Source organism: Pundamilia nyererei, unplaced genomic scaffold (genome assembly GCF_000239375.1).
Source record: "Pundamilia nyererei isolate P.nyererei 1_Seehausen unplaced genomic scaffold, PunNye1.0 scaffold00035, whole genome shotgun sequence".
Lineage (NCBI taxonomy): Eukaryota > Metazoa > Chordata > Actinopteri > Cichliformes > Cichlidae > Pundamilia > Pundamilia nyererei.
Window position 1 is genome coordinate 737,233 of NW_005187436.1, and position 14,920 is coordinate 752,152.

The window sequence follows — 14,920 nt, forward strand, 5'->3', positions numbered from 1 at the left end:
TGGGACTGTGAGCAATGCGTTTTGACAGATGTTCAAATCTCGCCACCTTGTCACACAAAAGCAAAGGCAGGAGTCTATATTTGCGAGCGTGTACGAGAGGAAGAGAGGGAGTATAGTGCCCATATCATTACAGAGGCTTTTGCTGTCCAGATGCATTAATAGCTGACTCTTGCTTTTAAATCCTCTAATGTATTCTAATGTACTCTAATGTATTCTGATGCAGCACTGGGGCATGGCAGTGTTTTAATAGAGTTTTTGATATAGACAGCCTCCAGCATGCACACCCCAACACACAGTCTCAACCTTCCTGTTTCCTCTCTATTTTCCTATCGCACTCTTTCCTCTGGTCCCACGCTCTCTTTTTCCATCTATTTTCGCTAACTTTATCTCATTTAATGATAAGAGCGAGCGTCTCTGGCCCTATCTGTGACTTTTAGCTCGGTACTCAGAATAGTTGCTTTCACAGCAATCAAAGAAAACAAAGAGGAAATTTAGTGATGCAGTCATTATTTAACCATGAGCGGGCTTTTTGTGCTCCCTGGTCCCGTTTAGCACTGGTCCTCTTCGTGTAAAAATTATTAGAGTAAGCCTTATCTGGGAGGAAGAAAGAGTGAACAAGCACACAACATCATGCGCACACATTCAAGGAGGTTTCTGGTTTTGACTATGAGAAAAAAATTATTATAAAGAAATGGTGCTGCTAAATTCCAAACAGTATTTTCTATGAATATGTAGACAAAGTGTCTTAAAATGCCTGTTTGTGTATTTTGGACATTTTCTCATGACTGGTCTGGAAAAAGACATCTTATGGAAATAAAATAACCCAAAATATCAAAATTGACCTCCGTATGAAAAAAAAATGCCTTCACCTGTAGTTTCTTTTCATAATCAATACACATTCTCACCTGCTACTTTATTGGTTTTAGTAATTATCTAATCAGTCAATTACAATGCAGCAATTTAATGCATGTAAACATGGTCAAGAGAACCTGCTGAAGTTTAACCTGAGCATCGTGGTTGTTTGTACCAGACTGGCCTGATTATGTCAGAAAACAGAAAACGATCTGAAAAAGAGAAAACATTCCATGACAAAAATGCCTTGTTGTAATCAGAGGTCAGACGATTATTACAAGAGGCATCAGTAACTCAGAGAATGCAGAAGAGCATCTCTGGACAGGCTTATAGCAGCAGAAGACCACACCAGACTCCTCTCCTGTCAGCTTGGAACAGAAAATGGAGACCACCCTGCCTTTTATTAACAGTTCAGGTTGTTGTTGATGGTATAATCAATAATTTCTTGGTACACTGAGCCTCTTAGTGCCACTTGAGCATTGTTTAAATGTCACAGTATTGAGTATTGTTGCTGTCCATGTCCATCCCTTTATGACCAAACCGTATCCATCTTCAGGATGGATAGGATGGAGCAGGTCAGCCACTAATCAGAAGGTCGGTGGTTCGATCCCAGGCTGCCTCCTGGCTGCATGCCAAATATCCTTGGGCAAGATACTAACCTCATGTTTGCCTACTGGTGGTGGTCAGAGGGCTCGGTGGCACCAGTGTCCTGCAGCCTCGCCTCTGTCAGTGCGCCCCAGGGCAGCTGAGGCTACAATGTAGCTTGCCATCGCCAGTGTGTGAATGTGTGTGTGAATGTGTGTGTGAATGTGTGTGTGAATGGGTGAATGACTGAATGTAGTGTGAAGCGCTTTGGGGTCCTTAGGGACTAGAAAAGCGCTATACAAATGCAGGCCATTTACCATTCCAGCAGGATAATGTACCATGTCACAAAACTCAACATGACAATGGTCTCCAGAGTCCTCGGATCTCAATCTGATAGAGGATGTGCAGCCAACGAATCTGAAACGGGCGTGTGATGCTGTCATGTCAATATGGACCAAAATCTCAGAGGAATGTTTCCAGCACCTTTTTGAAGCTATGCCACGAATAATTAAGACGGATCTGAAGGGAAAAGGGAAGTGAAGTGGTGGTGTCAGTCGTTCATGCAATACTCTGGAACAAATCTGAGCAAACTTGACAAAATATGTCCCTCAGATCTCAGTACACAAGATGTAATGAACATCAACAAATAAAAAGAAACATTCAAACTTTTCACATAGTAATAGAAGGAGGCCTGGAGAGATGGACAGATGTTTGGTAAATATGCATGAGCGGAGAATTGCTGAATATTTTGTCAGATGGTCATCAAGAAGACTTATAAGGAGGGCAAATATGAGAGTGGCTGCATGTCTAAACTAAACTAAACAATCTTCCATTTATATAACACTACAGTGCGAGCTAACCGCAAAGAGGTGATCATTTATGCTTTATATATAACATTTTAATTTACCGATTGAATAGGAGGAACAATCTATTGATAAACCAGTTACTGGTCAAGTGTGAGCTAGTCACCACTGAGGAATATAGGAAAACGTTCACTTCTATTACAGCTGATTCTTACCTCCTTAAGAGAGAGTCAGAGAATAAAGAATCAGTCTTTGACTGCTCACAGTTTATAGACAAGCATCCTGCGATGATGGATCACAAGAAGATATTGATTCACATTACCGGCTCACAAGCAAAAAGGGTTGGGAACAACTGGATCAGCACACTAAAGGGAAATGAATCAATATTAACTGAATAGTAATTTAGGTTATTTTGGCTATTAATGGAAAAATAAAATGCTTTCACTGTTTGTCATAGTGTGAGGACTTGTGCATTTTCTCTGTGTTGTATTATTGTGATAGAAATGAATATTGCTTGTGGATTGTTCATTTAATGAGTCATTTATGGGTCCAAGAAATTATGATTTTTAAAAACATTTTTTTCATCACATTGACAAACAGCTGATGTGCTGTTTCTTTTCTGCAGAACACAATAAGAAAAAGCTGAGTTTTATGTTTGAAACAGCAAATAAGAGGTGGAGATTATAATTTTTACAAAGTTTTACACTGTTACATATTCAGAGTTGCACACTTGCAACTTGCACTCGAGCCACAAATCTGACCAAATAGGACTGGGCACATAAAGCCAGTCAACCTCACCCTGGGCCGCCACAGCTACACATCACTGTCTGCGTGCTGCTCCCCTTATAAGTCTCTTTACATTTCACATACTTGATGACCAGCCACTGACATCAGAGTTTTACTCCGTCAGAAGGACTGATATCTTTCCGCTCTTATTTCTGTGTCAGTGGACAGATGCTGAGCCTGGAGGATGGCACCTCCTCTGGGGACAGACAGGAAACAGAGGGTACCAAAAGGGAGGGACCCAGTGAGTACGAGAGCACCCTGGAGAATAAAAACAAACAGGTATGTCTTTTAGCAGGTGTATGTGGGCTCATGAGCATATTTTGGGTGCTGAGGCAGAGCTGGTTGCTCTACCTGTCTTTGCACGAGAAGGTGTGCATGTGAAGGTTGCTCACTTGACACAGAGTTGGGTGACAAAAAAATAAAAACAGATTCCCATTCAGATCTATTTCTGTCTATGTTCACATGAAAAAAGAGCACCCAGGATACCACTGCCACAGAGACAGGAGCATGAACGATGCTAAGTTGTCATGGTAACAGCTAATAACTGCTTCTGGCGGCTGGAGATGTCTTTATTCCTCATAGGAAACTGCTGAAGGGTCCGCTGTTACTGCTAGCGCTGTTGCATGGATTCACTTATATGAGCGTGTCTGTGTGTACTTTTGGTATGATCAAATCCACGCACACACAGAAACACACACAAATGAGTGGCTGTCCTCCTTTTTCCCTTCCTTTTTGTCTCTTCTCCCCCTGCCTCCCACTTCTCCTTCGATTCCCTCTCGCCGAAAATGTAAGAGGGCAAAAAATTGTGGAGGACAGTGAGATTTTAAGCTGAGCTGCTCTGCCAACAAATGGAACAGAAATAAGCTTGTGCGGGTGTTTACTTTTCTATTCATTTTCTCAACAGCACCTTTGTCACAGCCCATCCATCCTCTTTTTCATGCCCCTTCAGCCAGTATTAGCAGCTGAATGATGATAGATGATGTTTACTTTGGTTCTAATAACACAAACACCCACCAGTTTTAAAAAGAGTGGACTGATAAGTAAGACCCAAGCGGGCGCTTGCAGACTCATGGACTAGTGGAAAGTATAATCAAGGCTTAAGAAGGGTGTGAGTGGGAATTTCATGATTCAAGTCAGCTCTTTTGATCTTTTGCAGGCATTGGCGCAAAATTGTAACATGTTTGCTTACTGCTGGATGAATAAGTATCTTTCATTAGATTTTGTGTGCTTTGCAGTATTATTCCTGAAATGTCTTAAAGTCTCAGAGTCCTGTCAACAAATTTAATATACTCGCTCTCTCCCTTTTCCCAGATAGAAGAGTTGGAGCAGAAGTATGGAGGCCATCTCATAGCAAGGCGGGCAGCCCGTCGTATCCAGACAGCCTTCCGTCAGTACCAGCTCAGCAAAAACTTCCAGAAGATCCGCAACTCATTGTCAGAAAGTAAGCTTCCTCGTCGGATCTCTCTACGGCATCCCAGCCCTTCGGGCAGAAACCGGAACGCAGCTCAGAGACACAGCTACACTCTGCATCCTGGAGGAGGACAGATACCTTTACGCTCTAAAACCCCCCCTCCACCCCCTTGCCGCTCCACGTCTCTGCCCCCATCGTCTCCTGCGTCAGCCCCGGCACCTCCCCCAACTCCTGCCCCAGGCTCAGGCCCAGGACCTGGACCAGGCCCAGCACCACCCACACCTCAAACCCCAGGACCCTCACTCACACAACTGGAAGACTGCTTCTCTGAACAAGTGAGGTTTTTGTTTTTTGTTTTAATCTTGTGTTGTAGGAATGCAAAACTGTATGATTTTATGAATGTTTTATAAACTTTTTATAAACTCCAGATAGAAATATCTGGAAAACCACTGAATGAATTATAAAAATTTTTGGTACATTTTTGACATTGACCTTTCCATGACTGTGAATCCCAGTGACTTCTTTAACCCTCTAGTCAAATATTTTGACAGGTGCAGAGCATATTACTATTAAATCCGATAGATACACCATGTCCTCATCATTCAGAAGATACATTTTTAACAACGTCTTGACTTTTGTGTCATTTTCTAGTAAATGTATTGGCAGAAAATTTGGTGTAGACATTCATAATCTCCTCGGGATCTTTTATAACTTTGATCATTCTTTGATGTCCTCAGGTCAAGATGTGAATGTGTCTGATACTGAGGTTTATGATGAAACATCTGCAAAACTGATGACATTCTTATTATTCTCTGACTTACTTTGTGTTTTAATGCAAATCAGCAAATGTCTGCATGGCATTATGACTTCATTAAAGCCAAGAAGCCCTACGAGCGTGTAGTCATGTTAAATAAGATTTTACCATATTCGTGAGGCACGCTGTCAGTATCAGTCTGTCCCATCATAAATCTACTGATCTCCGTGACAATATTTTCTTACCCTGACTGAACTTATCTTTAAATTCTCTTTAAATCTTGCACTACTTATCCAAGAACAGAGCTGACCCTCAGTGTCCTTGCATATACACTTTATCTTACTTAGCTAAACTACACTGACTGGCTCTAGTGACTTGATTGAAATGAGTTTCATCTTAATGCCAGTGGCCCACTCAGTAGTCCAGCTGCTGTCATTGTTAATTTAGTTCCACTAGTCTTACTAAAAGCCACTAATGAGCAACCCTGCGACTATCATAAGCTTTTACATACATGAGTCATGGCCCTTGACCTGATTAAATCACAAGTTGTGATGTGAATTTTTATATTTTTTTGTGATCATACTTGCAGCTGCACTCCTTGGCGCAGTCAATTGATGAGGCCCTTCGTGGCTGGAGCTTGTCTGAGGGTGGAGAGGGCAAGGGACTGCTGATGGACCCCGGGGCGCTTCGTGCAGCTGCTGAGAGTGCTTGTCTGCCACGTAGTGCCAGCTCGCTGCTCATGGCGTTCAGGGATGTTACAGTTCATATTGACAGCAATAGCTCCTATACCATCTCCTCTGCCACCACCACAACCACCACCACCTCTTTGGGCAATGCAGGTGGGGGACAGCCAGGTAGCAGGAAGACTTCTGTGAGTGGAATGGCTGGGGGAGGAGACAACCAGTCAGTGGAGGAGCCAGAGTTTCCTGCACCTCCGCCTAGTGAAGAGCTGGAAATGGTTGATCTAGGATCCAGGAGGGGTTCAGCAGTGCCAACTGCAGGGGGAGGAGGAATGGAAGGGGAGAACAGCACAGACAGACTGGGATCCTCCTCCACTTCTACCTCTACTTCCACTTCCATCTCCACCTCAGCCCAGACTAACCAACAGCCTGCCCAGATTTATACCCAGTACCAGCAGTACCACTACACTCATCCCCAGCAGATCTCCGGGGGGCCGAGCCCCGAGGCCCTGCAGGCTCTGGTCGTCTCTCTGCCGAGGGACCGCTGCCAGGATCCAGCCTCTTGCCGCTCACCCACCCTGTCTACTGACACACACCGCAAACGCCTCTATCGTATAGGACTCAACCTCTTCAATGTGTGAGTAGACCACCACACACACACACACACACACCGAGCACTCTCTCAGAAAATATATAATAAATATTTCTGCACCCTCTGGCTCAGGGTTCAAAGTACTCTTACTGCTGTTTGTGTCAAACACATCTCCAACAGCCATGCAAAACCGCTTTAGGCAGCTGCTCATTAGCGTTTGTGATTGTTGGGAGGAGCTGCCTGTTCAGTGTTATCTTCTGATGATCTGATGTCCATGGCAAAAAAAAGACATCAAGAGGAAGGCAGGAATGGGAATGAGAGAAAGAGACAGATGCAAATAAATGCAGTGGAACATTAGAGGCAGTCAAGGAGGTCATGAACAATGCGAGAGCCACAGAGTTCCTATAAATAGTGTCCACGGTTGGACTGCACTTATTATTAGCTAATACAAATTAATGTAAATTAACCCATATGCATCAGTAACACTTGGTCTCTTTCTAAAGTCCACAGCTAACAGCTTTTGCGCACGGATGCGCCTCTCTTATCCCTCCTTTTCCTAGTGCCTCCTCTGACACACACACACACACACACACACACACACACACACACATACACATATTAGGCACCCTTTCTCTTAAATATAGTGTAAGAGATTTTGTTTCGCGCTCAGCTCAACACACCTCTCTGCTTGAATGCACAAAACTTCTTACACGCACCATTCCCTCTAACGCTATGTGCTTTTCTCTATTTGTTATGTGCGGACAGGAATCCAGAGAGAGGCATCCACTTCCTGATTACGCGTGGTTTCGTCCCAGACACGGCCATCGGAGTGGCTCACTTTCTGCTGCAGAGGAAGGGCCTAAGTCGGCAGATGATTGGGGAGTTTCTGGGGAACAGCAAACTGCAGTTCAACAGAGACGTCCTTGAGTGAGTTCATGTCATTTCTCTGTCATCAGTCATCATTTAGGTTTATTTGATTAGGAAAAGATATAACTGACTTTATGGTGATAATAAGGCACCCCTTTTCTTATATTCTGATCATTCAAACGTTGTACTTCCAGTTAGAAATATAGGCTTCTTACAAATTTATAGTGTCAGTGCACAAACTTGTATGAACATGATGACATTTTGGGGGTTATTTTGTCAGATTTGACAAAGGGAATCCCCATAGTAATGAACCAATGACATTTATAAAACTGGTTTAAGTGCACCTCACTTTTTGAGTTTCCGATCATAAAATATTCTCTCACTCACTTTGACACTTTTTTCTTATCTTATGTCAAGCACCTTAGATCAGTGAAACAGAAATTGCGCTGCAGTCCAGCATCTGGACTGACAGCAATAGATCTTATTAACATTTACAGCTACATTGTTTAGGAGTGGATGTGAGTTAAGAGGTACAGTGGGTCATCTACCAACTGTAGGGTCAGTAGCTCAGCTACTGCTGTCTGCCTATTGAAGTACCCTTGGGCAAGATACCGAACCCCAAGCTGCTCCTGAAGGATCCATGGGAGTATGAACATGTCCATGAATGTTAGACGAGGTGCTTAGGTATAGAAAAAAGTGCTTGTATGACTGGGTGAACGAGGCTCGTAGAGCTTTGAGTGTTTAGTACCAGTCTATTTAGCATTTACTCATTATAAAGTGAAAAAGTTTTTTTTTTTGCTATTTGCCTATTTAACTTCCTCAATTTGAGTTAATAATCTTAACACAGTATTCATTCTGAAAATTTAAACCTTATTACACGGTTCTCTTCACCAGATTTAGATCGCTTCGTTGCTGCAAAACTGTAAATGCTCACATTTTCAGTCGTTTCACTTCTCATTGAATCGGGCTTTAAGATTAGAATTCCTTCCTGACCTTGGAAAAAAACAAACTCATTCACATGTAGCTGAGGAGCTGACCCCGCTATTTGTGAGGGTGCCCCTATTTTGAGGAGACCTGAAAGAATCAGGCTGTATAGAGGCTTTTTTAGGCACTGAGTTCTTTGTAGTTTCTTTTTTTTCTGCCTCTACAAAGGTTTCAAGGACAAACTGGCTGCTTGTTGATATTGCAGAAAATCACTGTGATACCTTATTTGAGAAATGTCTGCAAATGATAACAATTTAATGATGATCAAAGCTCCTGCACATGTGTGCTTATCTCTCTTCTCCTTGCCAGTATTCTCACAGGAAAAGTCATTTCTATACATACTTTGCATCCATATGGACCTCTTTAAAGACTTTTTCTTTTTCAGGAAAACCTAATCTCACTAATATTCTCATTTAGGTCCTTTAGTAGAGTTTCAATCATACATCATAGTACAAAGTCCGATGGTACTGTTGCTTTATATGGCTAAGAAACTGAGGTAAATAAAGTAAAACATCTGTTAAATTTGGACTTTCAAACTTCAGTTATTTTAAAAGCTATCTCAAACTGAGCTGGTTTTCGAAAGCAATTACCTTATAAATGAGCGTACGCGCAAAACTCACTTGACATGTGGCACCAGTTTGCGGAAATGGAAGACATCCATGAAAACATGCTTTTTCTTAATGCTTTGACACTCACCCCTTTTTGCATCCTCCCAGTGTAGGCTGCAGACTGAGAACCAGCGTAGCGAGGTTTTCTGCTGATGTTGTTGTACAGACTGTAGAAATAGGTCACTGCACTGAACACACACTTAAGCACACACCCTCACTTTCTTTCAAAGAGACACACTTGTATGGACACAAATACACCCATGCACCTAAATGTACATGCGCAATCTTGTACGTACTACTCCCATTACCGCAGTCTGTCCTCAGCCTTTCATGTTACCTCTCTCTTTCCCATTCCCTCTTTTCTTTTCATTTTTTGCCATCTCATCCCTCTTTTCCCACTATTTTCGGACTCTTTCTTCTCCACTGATATTTGCACAGCACGTGGGTATATGTGTGTGCACGTGCAAGCATGTTGTCTCTATGTGCATCATTCAGGTCAGTGGTTCTGTAATGGAACTATGACTGTAATGACAAGATTTGCCGTCAGCACTTGGGTACAGATAGTTTGTCTCAGATCCACTCGCACACTCACTCTGTTACCTTCTCACTACAGTGAAGTACTGAAACTAAACCCAGCTTCATTTTGCCTTTTTTTCTTGTCTTTCCCCCCCCTCCCTCTCTGTCTCTTTATAGCTGTGTTGTGGACGAGATGGATTTCTCAGGCATGGAGCTTGACGAAGCCCTGAGAAAGTTCCAGGCCCATGTCCGTGTTCAGGGAGAAGCACAGAAAGTGGAGAGACTCATCGAAGCCTTTAGGTGAGACTGTCAGCTTGATCACAACCCAGCCTCACTGACTAACGGGCTCTGGCTTTGATTTTTAACAATGTGCAACACAAAAACAGTGCATCATGTGACCGAGCAGGGCTGGGTAGTGCACTCTGAAGATTTTAACAGGAATGGGCCTTTTGCTTGTGGCCACCAATACAAATCAGAAAAACAATGGCACACAACCAAGAACACACACTTTGGAATGAAATTGAAGCAAAAAGCTTTTTCTGATCTCGCAGCCTTGGGGTAGCAGAATGCATCCAAGATGGCATACTAATCAGCTCACTGTATAGACATAGAAGAATCGGCTGTTTTTGCTGGCTTACTGCGACAGGCTGTGATGACAGCAAAGCTCTGTGTCATTAATAAGTTACACTGATTTCCTGTAACCTTTGAATAAACTCAACAGTGTTTGATCATCAGCCAATCACAATAGGGATTTACACTGCAGCAAAATCAGCGTGTGTTCCATCAGGACAAGAATAGATGCTTTGTTTCGCAGCTCTCTTTTCACCAGATGACACTTCCCTGGCCAAATCATTTTCTTTTTAGGCTGCTGGTGCATGCTGGGTAGTTGCGTGTCCATCCCATTCAAAATCACACATGAATATGTAGAAGTTTGTTACTCACCAAGATCTGCCTCAGTTGGTTTTGTCCTCATTTTGTGTTGAATCCAGCCCTGAAGTCACGCTAGTGTATGCTGCTGATAAAGGTCTTGAAATGCCAAGTGGAACTTGTTAGACTTACTGCAGTTTGCAGACTCCACTTATACCTTTCCTGCAAACTGTCTAGCTTTGCTTCTAACAAATACCTGGATGGAAACAGTTTTATTTTAAAATCATGCTATTTAACCTTTAACTGAAGCAATAAACAGATAGAAGCAACCAGACAAATAAAAGCTGCAACTTTGGTCCCCTGGCTGGCCATGTCCTTGATAAGTCCTAAAGATATCCAAAGCGTCCCCTCAGGACTAAAAATGCAATAAAAATGCCCTTCATTGTTTTCTATTGCAGAGAAATTGCTTGAATTGCTCTATACATTTAATGTCCTTCCCTTGATGTACTGCTCTTTCCCTCAGGAATGCCCACACTGTCACCAGCATGACACGGCTTGAGTCAGTGGCCTCTTTGAACTCATTAACCAAGACGTCATTTTCCCTGTTCACACCATAACAAATGTTCAGCTTGTTAGTAGGCCGCCAACAAATTTCTGCATCCTCATTCTGACAAATCTTATGGCTGTTAATACAGTTTCCTCCTTCTTCTGTGACAAGGGCGGTTTGTCCCTCTGAAGACATTGAACAGCCCACAGGCCTGCTGCTTTAAGCTGAATGCTATTGTCAGCATTCAAACATGTTCACAAAACCATGGTGTTTAGCAGGTAATGATCACCATGTTTACCATATCAGTTTGCATTGCTAAACAGCACGCAAGGCAAACAGCAGATGGAAGTACAGATGGTAGGAATGTCATTAGTTTTGCAGGTATTTGAGTTAAACCAAAAATAATGGACAGATTAAAATGCTGCCTGACTGCACTACAAGTTTTGTCAGAGGCTCATCATCGACATTACAATTTAAATGTGAGGACCACACTGTTAAAAAAAACATCTTAAAAAAACGGTAATATTCCGGCAGCTGGGGCGCCAAAATACTACCGTAAAATAACAGAAAATAACTTTCTCATGAAAATACAGTTATTTTCAGTAATGAAAATAGAGTTTGTTGCGCTAATTTTACATGGGATTCTGCCTTTTCCAGTAAAATACTTTTATATTAGGATTTTTTCCTACAGTGCAGCCATACCCGCGACCTTGTGGTTGTTAGTTAACATTCATTGGCCGATGTTTAGCGTCATGTTATTATGTGTCCCAACATCCATCCTAGATGACATGAAATTTTCAGCAAAATTATAATTCAAATACTCCTTTAATTATTGATTATTCTCATTAATTTTCAATTTTTCCATAGTATTACATTTGAATTTAACAGATCATTCTCTCACATAACAGACAAATATTTGTGAAATTATGATACATTTCTGAATGTATTTTTACAATCTAAATATGCATATGTACAAAAAAATATATTTAAAAAAAACAAGTAAATTATGTTTTACTATATTTACAGTGATGTTATGTTATTTTACCTTTGACATGTAAAATCACAGTCTACTTATGTAAATTTAATGATATTCTAGAAAGACAGTACAAAACTGTAAAATATACAGTAAGACACTTTGACATTACTATTTTGTGGAGCAGCGCAGTTTCATGAAAACTGCTGATATACAATACTGCTAGCATGGCTAATGTAAGCATGCCAGAAATACAGCATGTCTTTCAGTGCAAGAACAAGTAAGTACAACTTCAATTAGTGATTTCTTTTCTTTCTTTCTTTTTAAAAAAATATATTTTCTATCTGCCTGTTGTATAACATTTGTGCTGACAGATTCATTCCTCCTGGACACGGAGGATACCATTCTGTCCCAAATCTGTAGAGAAATGTTCTGCCATTTCTCACAAGTTATTTTTTTCAGCTCTCTTTGCTGGAGGGATTTTGCTGTGCTGCTATCCTTTGCAAAATATTCCAAATGAGTTATCCTACATTCAAGTTAGGGAAATAATATCTAAATATTTATAGCCATGCATTCACTTCTTCCTTTAAAACTGATCGTTTTTTCTCTGACCTGTCCTTTCAAGACTGCGAGTCGTCTTTTCTTTCAGTCTTTGGGTATATAAAGATGCATTCATAGAGCCATCTGTAAATGTCATCTCCCCTACAAGCCTGTGCACTCATGCATTCCCATATCAGCCTACGCCTACATCCATGTTTCACTGTTGGTGCTCTTCAGCCACTGTGGTATTTCTTGCCTTATTGACGGCAAGCATGCAGGATCTATCTGTATCATCTAATCTGACAAATGCATTTATTTTGCTTTTCTTTTAACCAAAGAATGTGCTAGAATTCATTGATGTTATTTTCTCAGTTTTGCTGTTTTTGTGCCATGTTGTCGACAGTGGTTTTCTTCTTCGAAACCATTCCTGTCTTGTATGTACTGTTTGGGCATTTTTGAAGAAGAGTTTTCCATAAATAGTGTTCTGGTTCAGAGCACATACACATGATCTTGACCCCATTGAAAAGATTTTAATATTCATTTAATACAGAAGTGACTCCTGAGATTTAGAGCATCCTTTAAAGAGTGTTCTAGGCAGCATTTTTCAAAGAAAAGCTCTAACCGGATGCTCTGCTGTGAGGGGTAATATTTCTAACCTCATGTTGCACGAGACACAACCAAGGACAGAGCTGAGTCAGTTCCGGTTTTTACAGGGTAATTTGTGGGTGTGTTATTCAGTTAACCTGGAAATGAGATGAGTAATCACGTTTTTGATTTGTGTTTTTCAGTTTGTAATTTAAACGTACGCCTTCTTTTCTGTTTGTCTTTAATTATTTATACAAATTAACATCACATCAATGAAGAATATCATATTGTAAGTAGAAAAAATAGTACAGTTAACATAAGATGACTCACTGTTGAATTAATGCCCACGATTGTAAGTGAAGGAACATTTGATCCAGTGCAAAAATGTGGCTTGATCAAAGTGTCTTTAGCACATCTAGGGAAACACTGCATGTCTATGACACTGATTAAAACACTACTGTTTATGAGGGGTTTGGCTACACTGACAGCAAGCACCACTTATTTATTTATTTATTTTGGATTGAGACGTTTTTTAGATTCTAGATTTTAGATAATGTGAAAAGTACAGAATCCCCGGCCTATCCATTAAGAAAAGTGTTCTTATTCCAAACAAGAGGTGGTGAGGGAAGAGAGGAAAGGGAGCAGTCATGACACTTCCCCTCTCTGATTCTGATTTGAGGGCCAATCAGAACACCCACTACGGTCATCAGTTAATCACAGAAACACTCAATCATACATACTGAGCCTCTGGGTGCAGATTATAAAGTCATCAGTGATCTGAGACCACACTTTCTGGAGCTGGGAGTTTAGGTCAGAAATGAGCGGGCTTTATCGGGACTGCCAGACATCCACTACCATATCTGTTACGTAACACTTGTTATGTCATCTGTTTGAAGCGTGTTGTACTCTTGTCGAAAGCAGTTCTTTTATACAAAGTGGTATTTGTGCCAGCTGGCATGCAACTTTTATATGCAGATATGAAGATAAGCGATCAGAGCTAGTGTTTAAATAAACTGGTTACATAAGACGGAGATGTGTGGTTGAAAATGTGTGAATGAAACAGAAATACACGCTCATGCTTACCACTACCGATTTAGTCAACTGTTTGCTCACTCACTGAGAAAACATGCACACATATGCACTTTCACATCCATGCACATGCCCATTTGCATGCATACGCTCACAGATACAGCAGAGCTTGCCTTGAATTCAGTCTTTGATTAATTTTTTGCAGAAGTTGGCAAGTCTGCTGATACAGATTCATCTGTGAGTCTGTGGTTTTGTATCTATGTGCGGGTGCCTGTTCTATCTGCAAAGGAGTTTGAGACGAGCAGGATCTAGTCTCTCTCAAACAAAGGCAATTCTTCTGAACTGTACAGCGTGATTGATACTCACTGACTCCTCTGACTTCAGTTCTGGTTTGGAATGTGAGAAATGGCTTTCTGGTTGCACCGGTCTCAGATGTGACCTCTTGATTGCATACACTCTTCCAAGTGCATAGTCCTCTAGAGCAGAGCAGCCCCTCTCCGTGTCTGCATCGTGCCTGACTGCAAAGATAAAAGCCTCCCGCCACTGAAATGGCCCACTGTGTAAGTGTAAGTGACAGTAAGAAAGAGAGGGAAAGAGCTGTGGAAGAAGGAGGGGTGGAAGTGAGAGTTTGTGAAGGCTATGGGCACCAATGGGTCAAAGCAAGTCCAAATGCACCATCTCTGGTTCCTAAACAAAATGGGGAGAATTTTCTTAGCTGTATTGCACTGTCAAATGTCTCTGCTGTCCTGTCTTTCATATATGGTGGAGTGACGGCTTTCACATTTGAGCTAAAGTTAATTAGTGAGATTAGAAAGAGAATTATCTATCTTCAAATTACAGCAGGAATCTACTGTCTTTACAACTAGATCAGTATGCAAGCATCTCTCTTAAAGATGTCCTGATTTTTTTTATATAGCATGAACTCACCAATCAGTTGTATG

General features: G+C 41.4%; 1 protein-coding gene across 3 annotated transcripts in view; it reads left to right on the forward strand.

Annotated features, from left to right (window-relative positions):
* Positions 1–3,190: 3,190 nt before the first annotated feature.
* The window catches only part of iqsec3b (IQ motif and Sec7 domain ArfGEF 3b), a 23,601-nt gene continuing 11,871 nt past the window's right edge, over positions 3,191–14,920 (forward strand). For all 3 annotated transcript variants that reach the window (XR_311654.1, XM_005729898.1, XM_005729899.1), the window contains exons 1-5: positions 3,191–3,305; positions 4,338–4,772; positions 5,781–6,508; positions 7,229–7,390; positions 9,616–9,738. Coding sequence is in view for 2 of the 3 variants with exons in the window: in XM_005729898.1 (XP_005729955.1) it covers positions 3,195–3,305; positions 4,338–4,772; positions 5,781–6,508; positions 7,229–7,390; positions 9,616–9,738 (1,559 nt within the window). In the remaining variant the exon portion in view is untranslated. The remainder of the gene's footprint in view (positions 3,306–4,337; positions 4,773–5,780; positions 6,509–7,228; positions 7,391–9,615; positions 9,739–14,920) is intronic.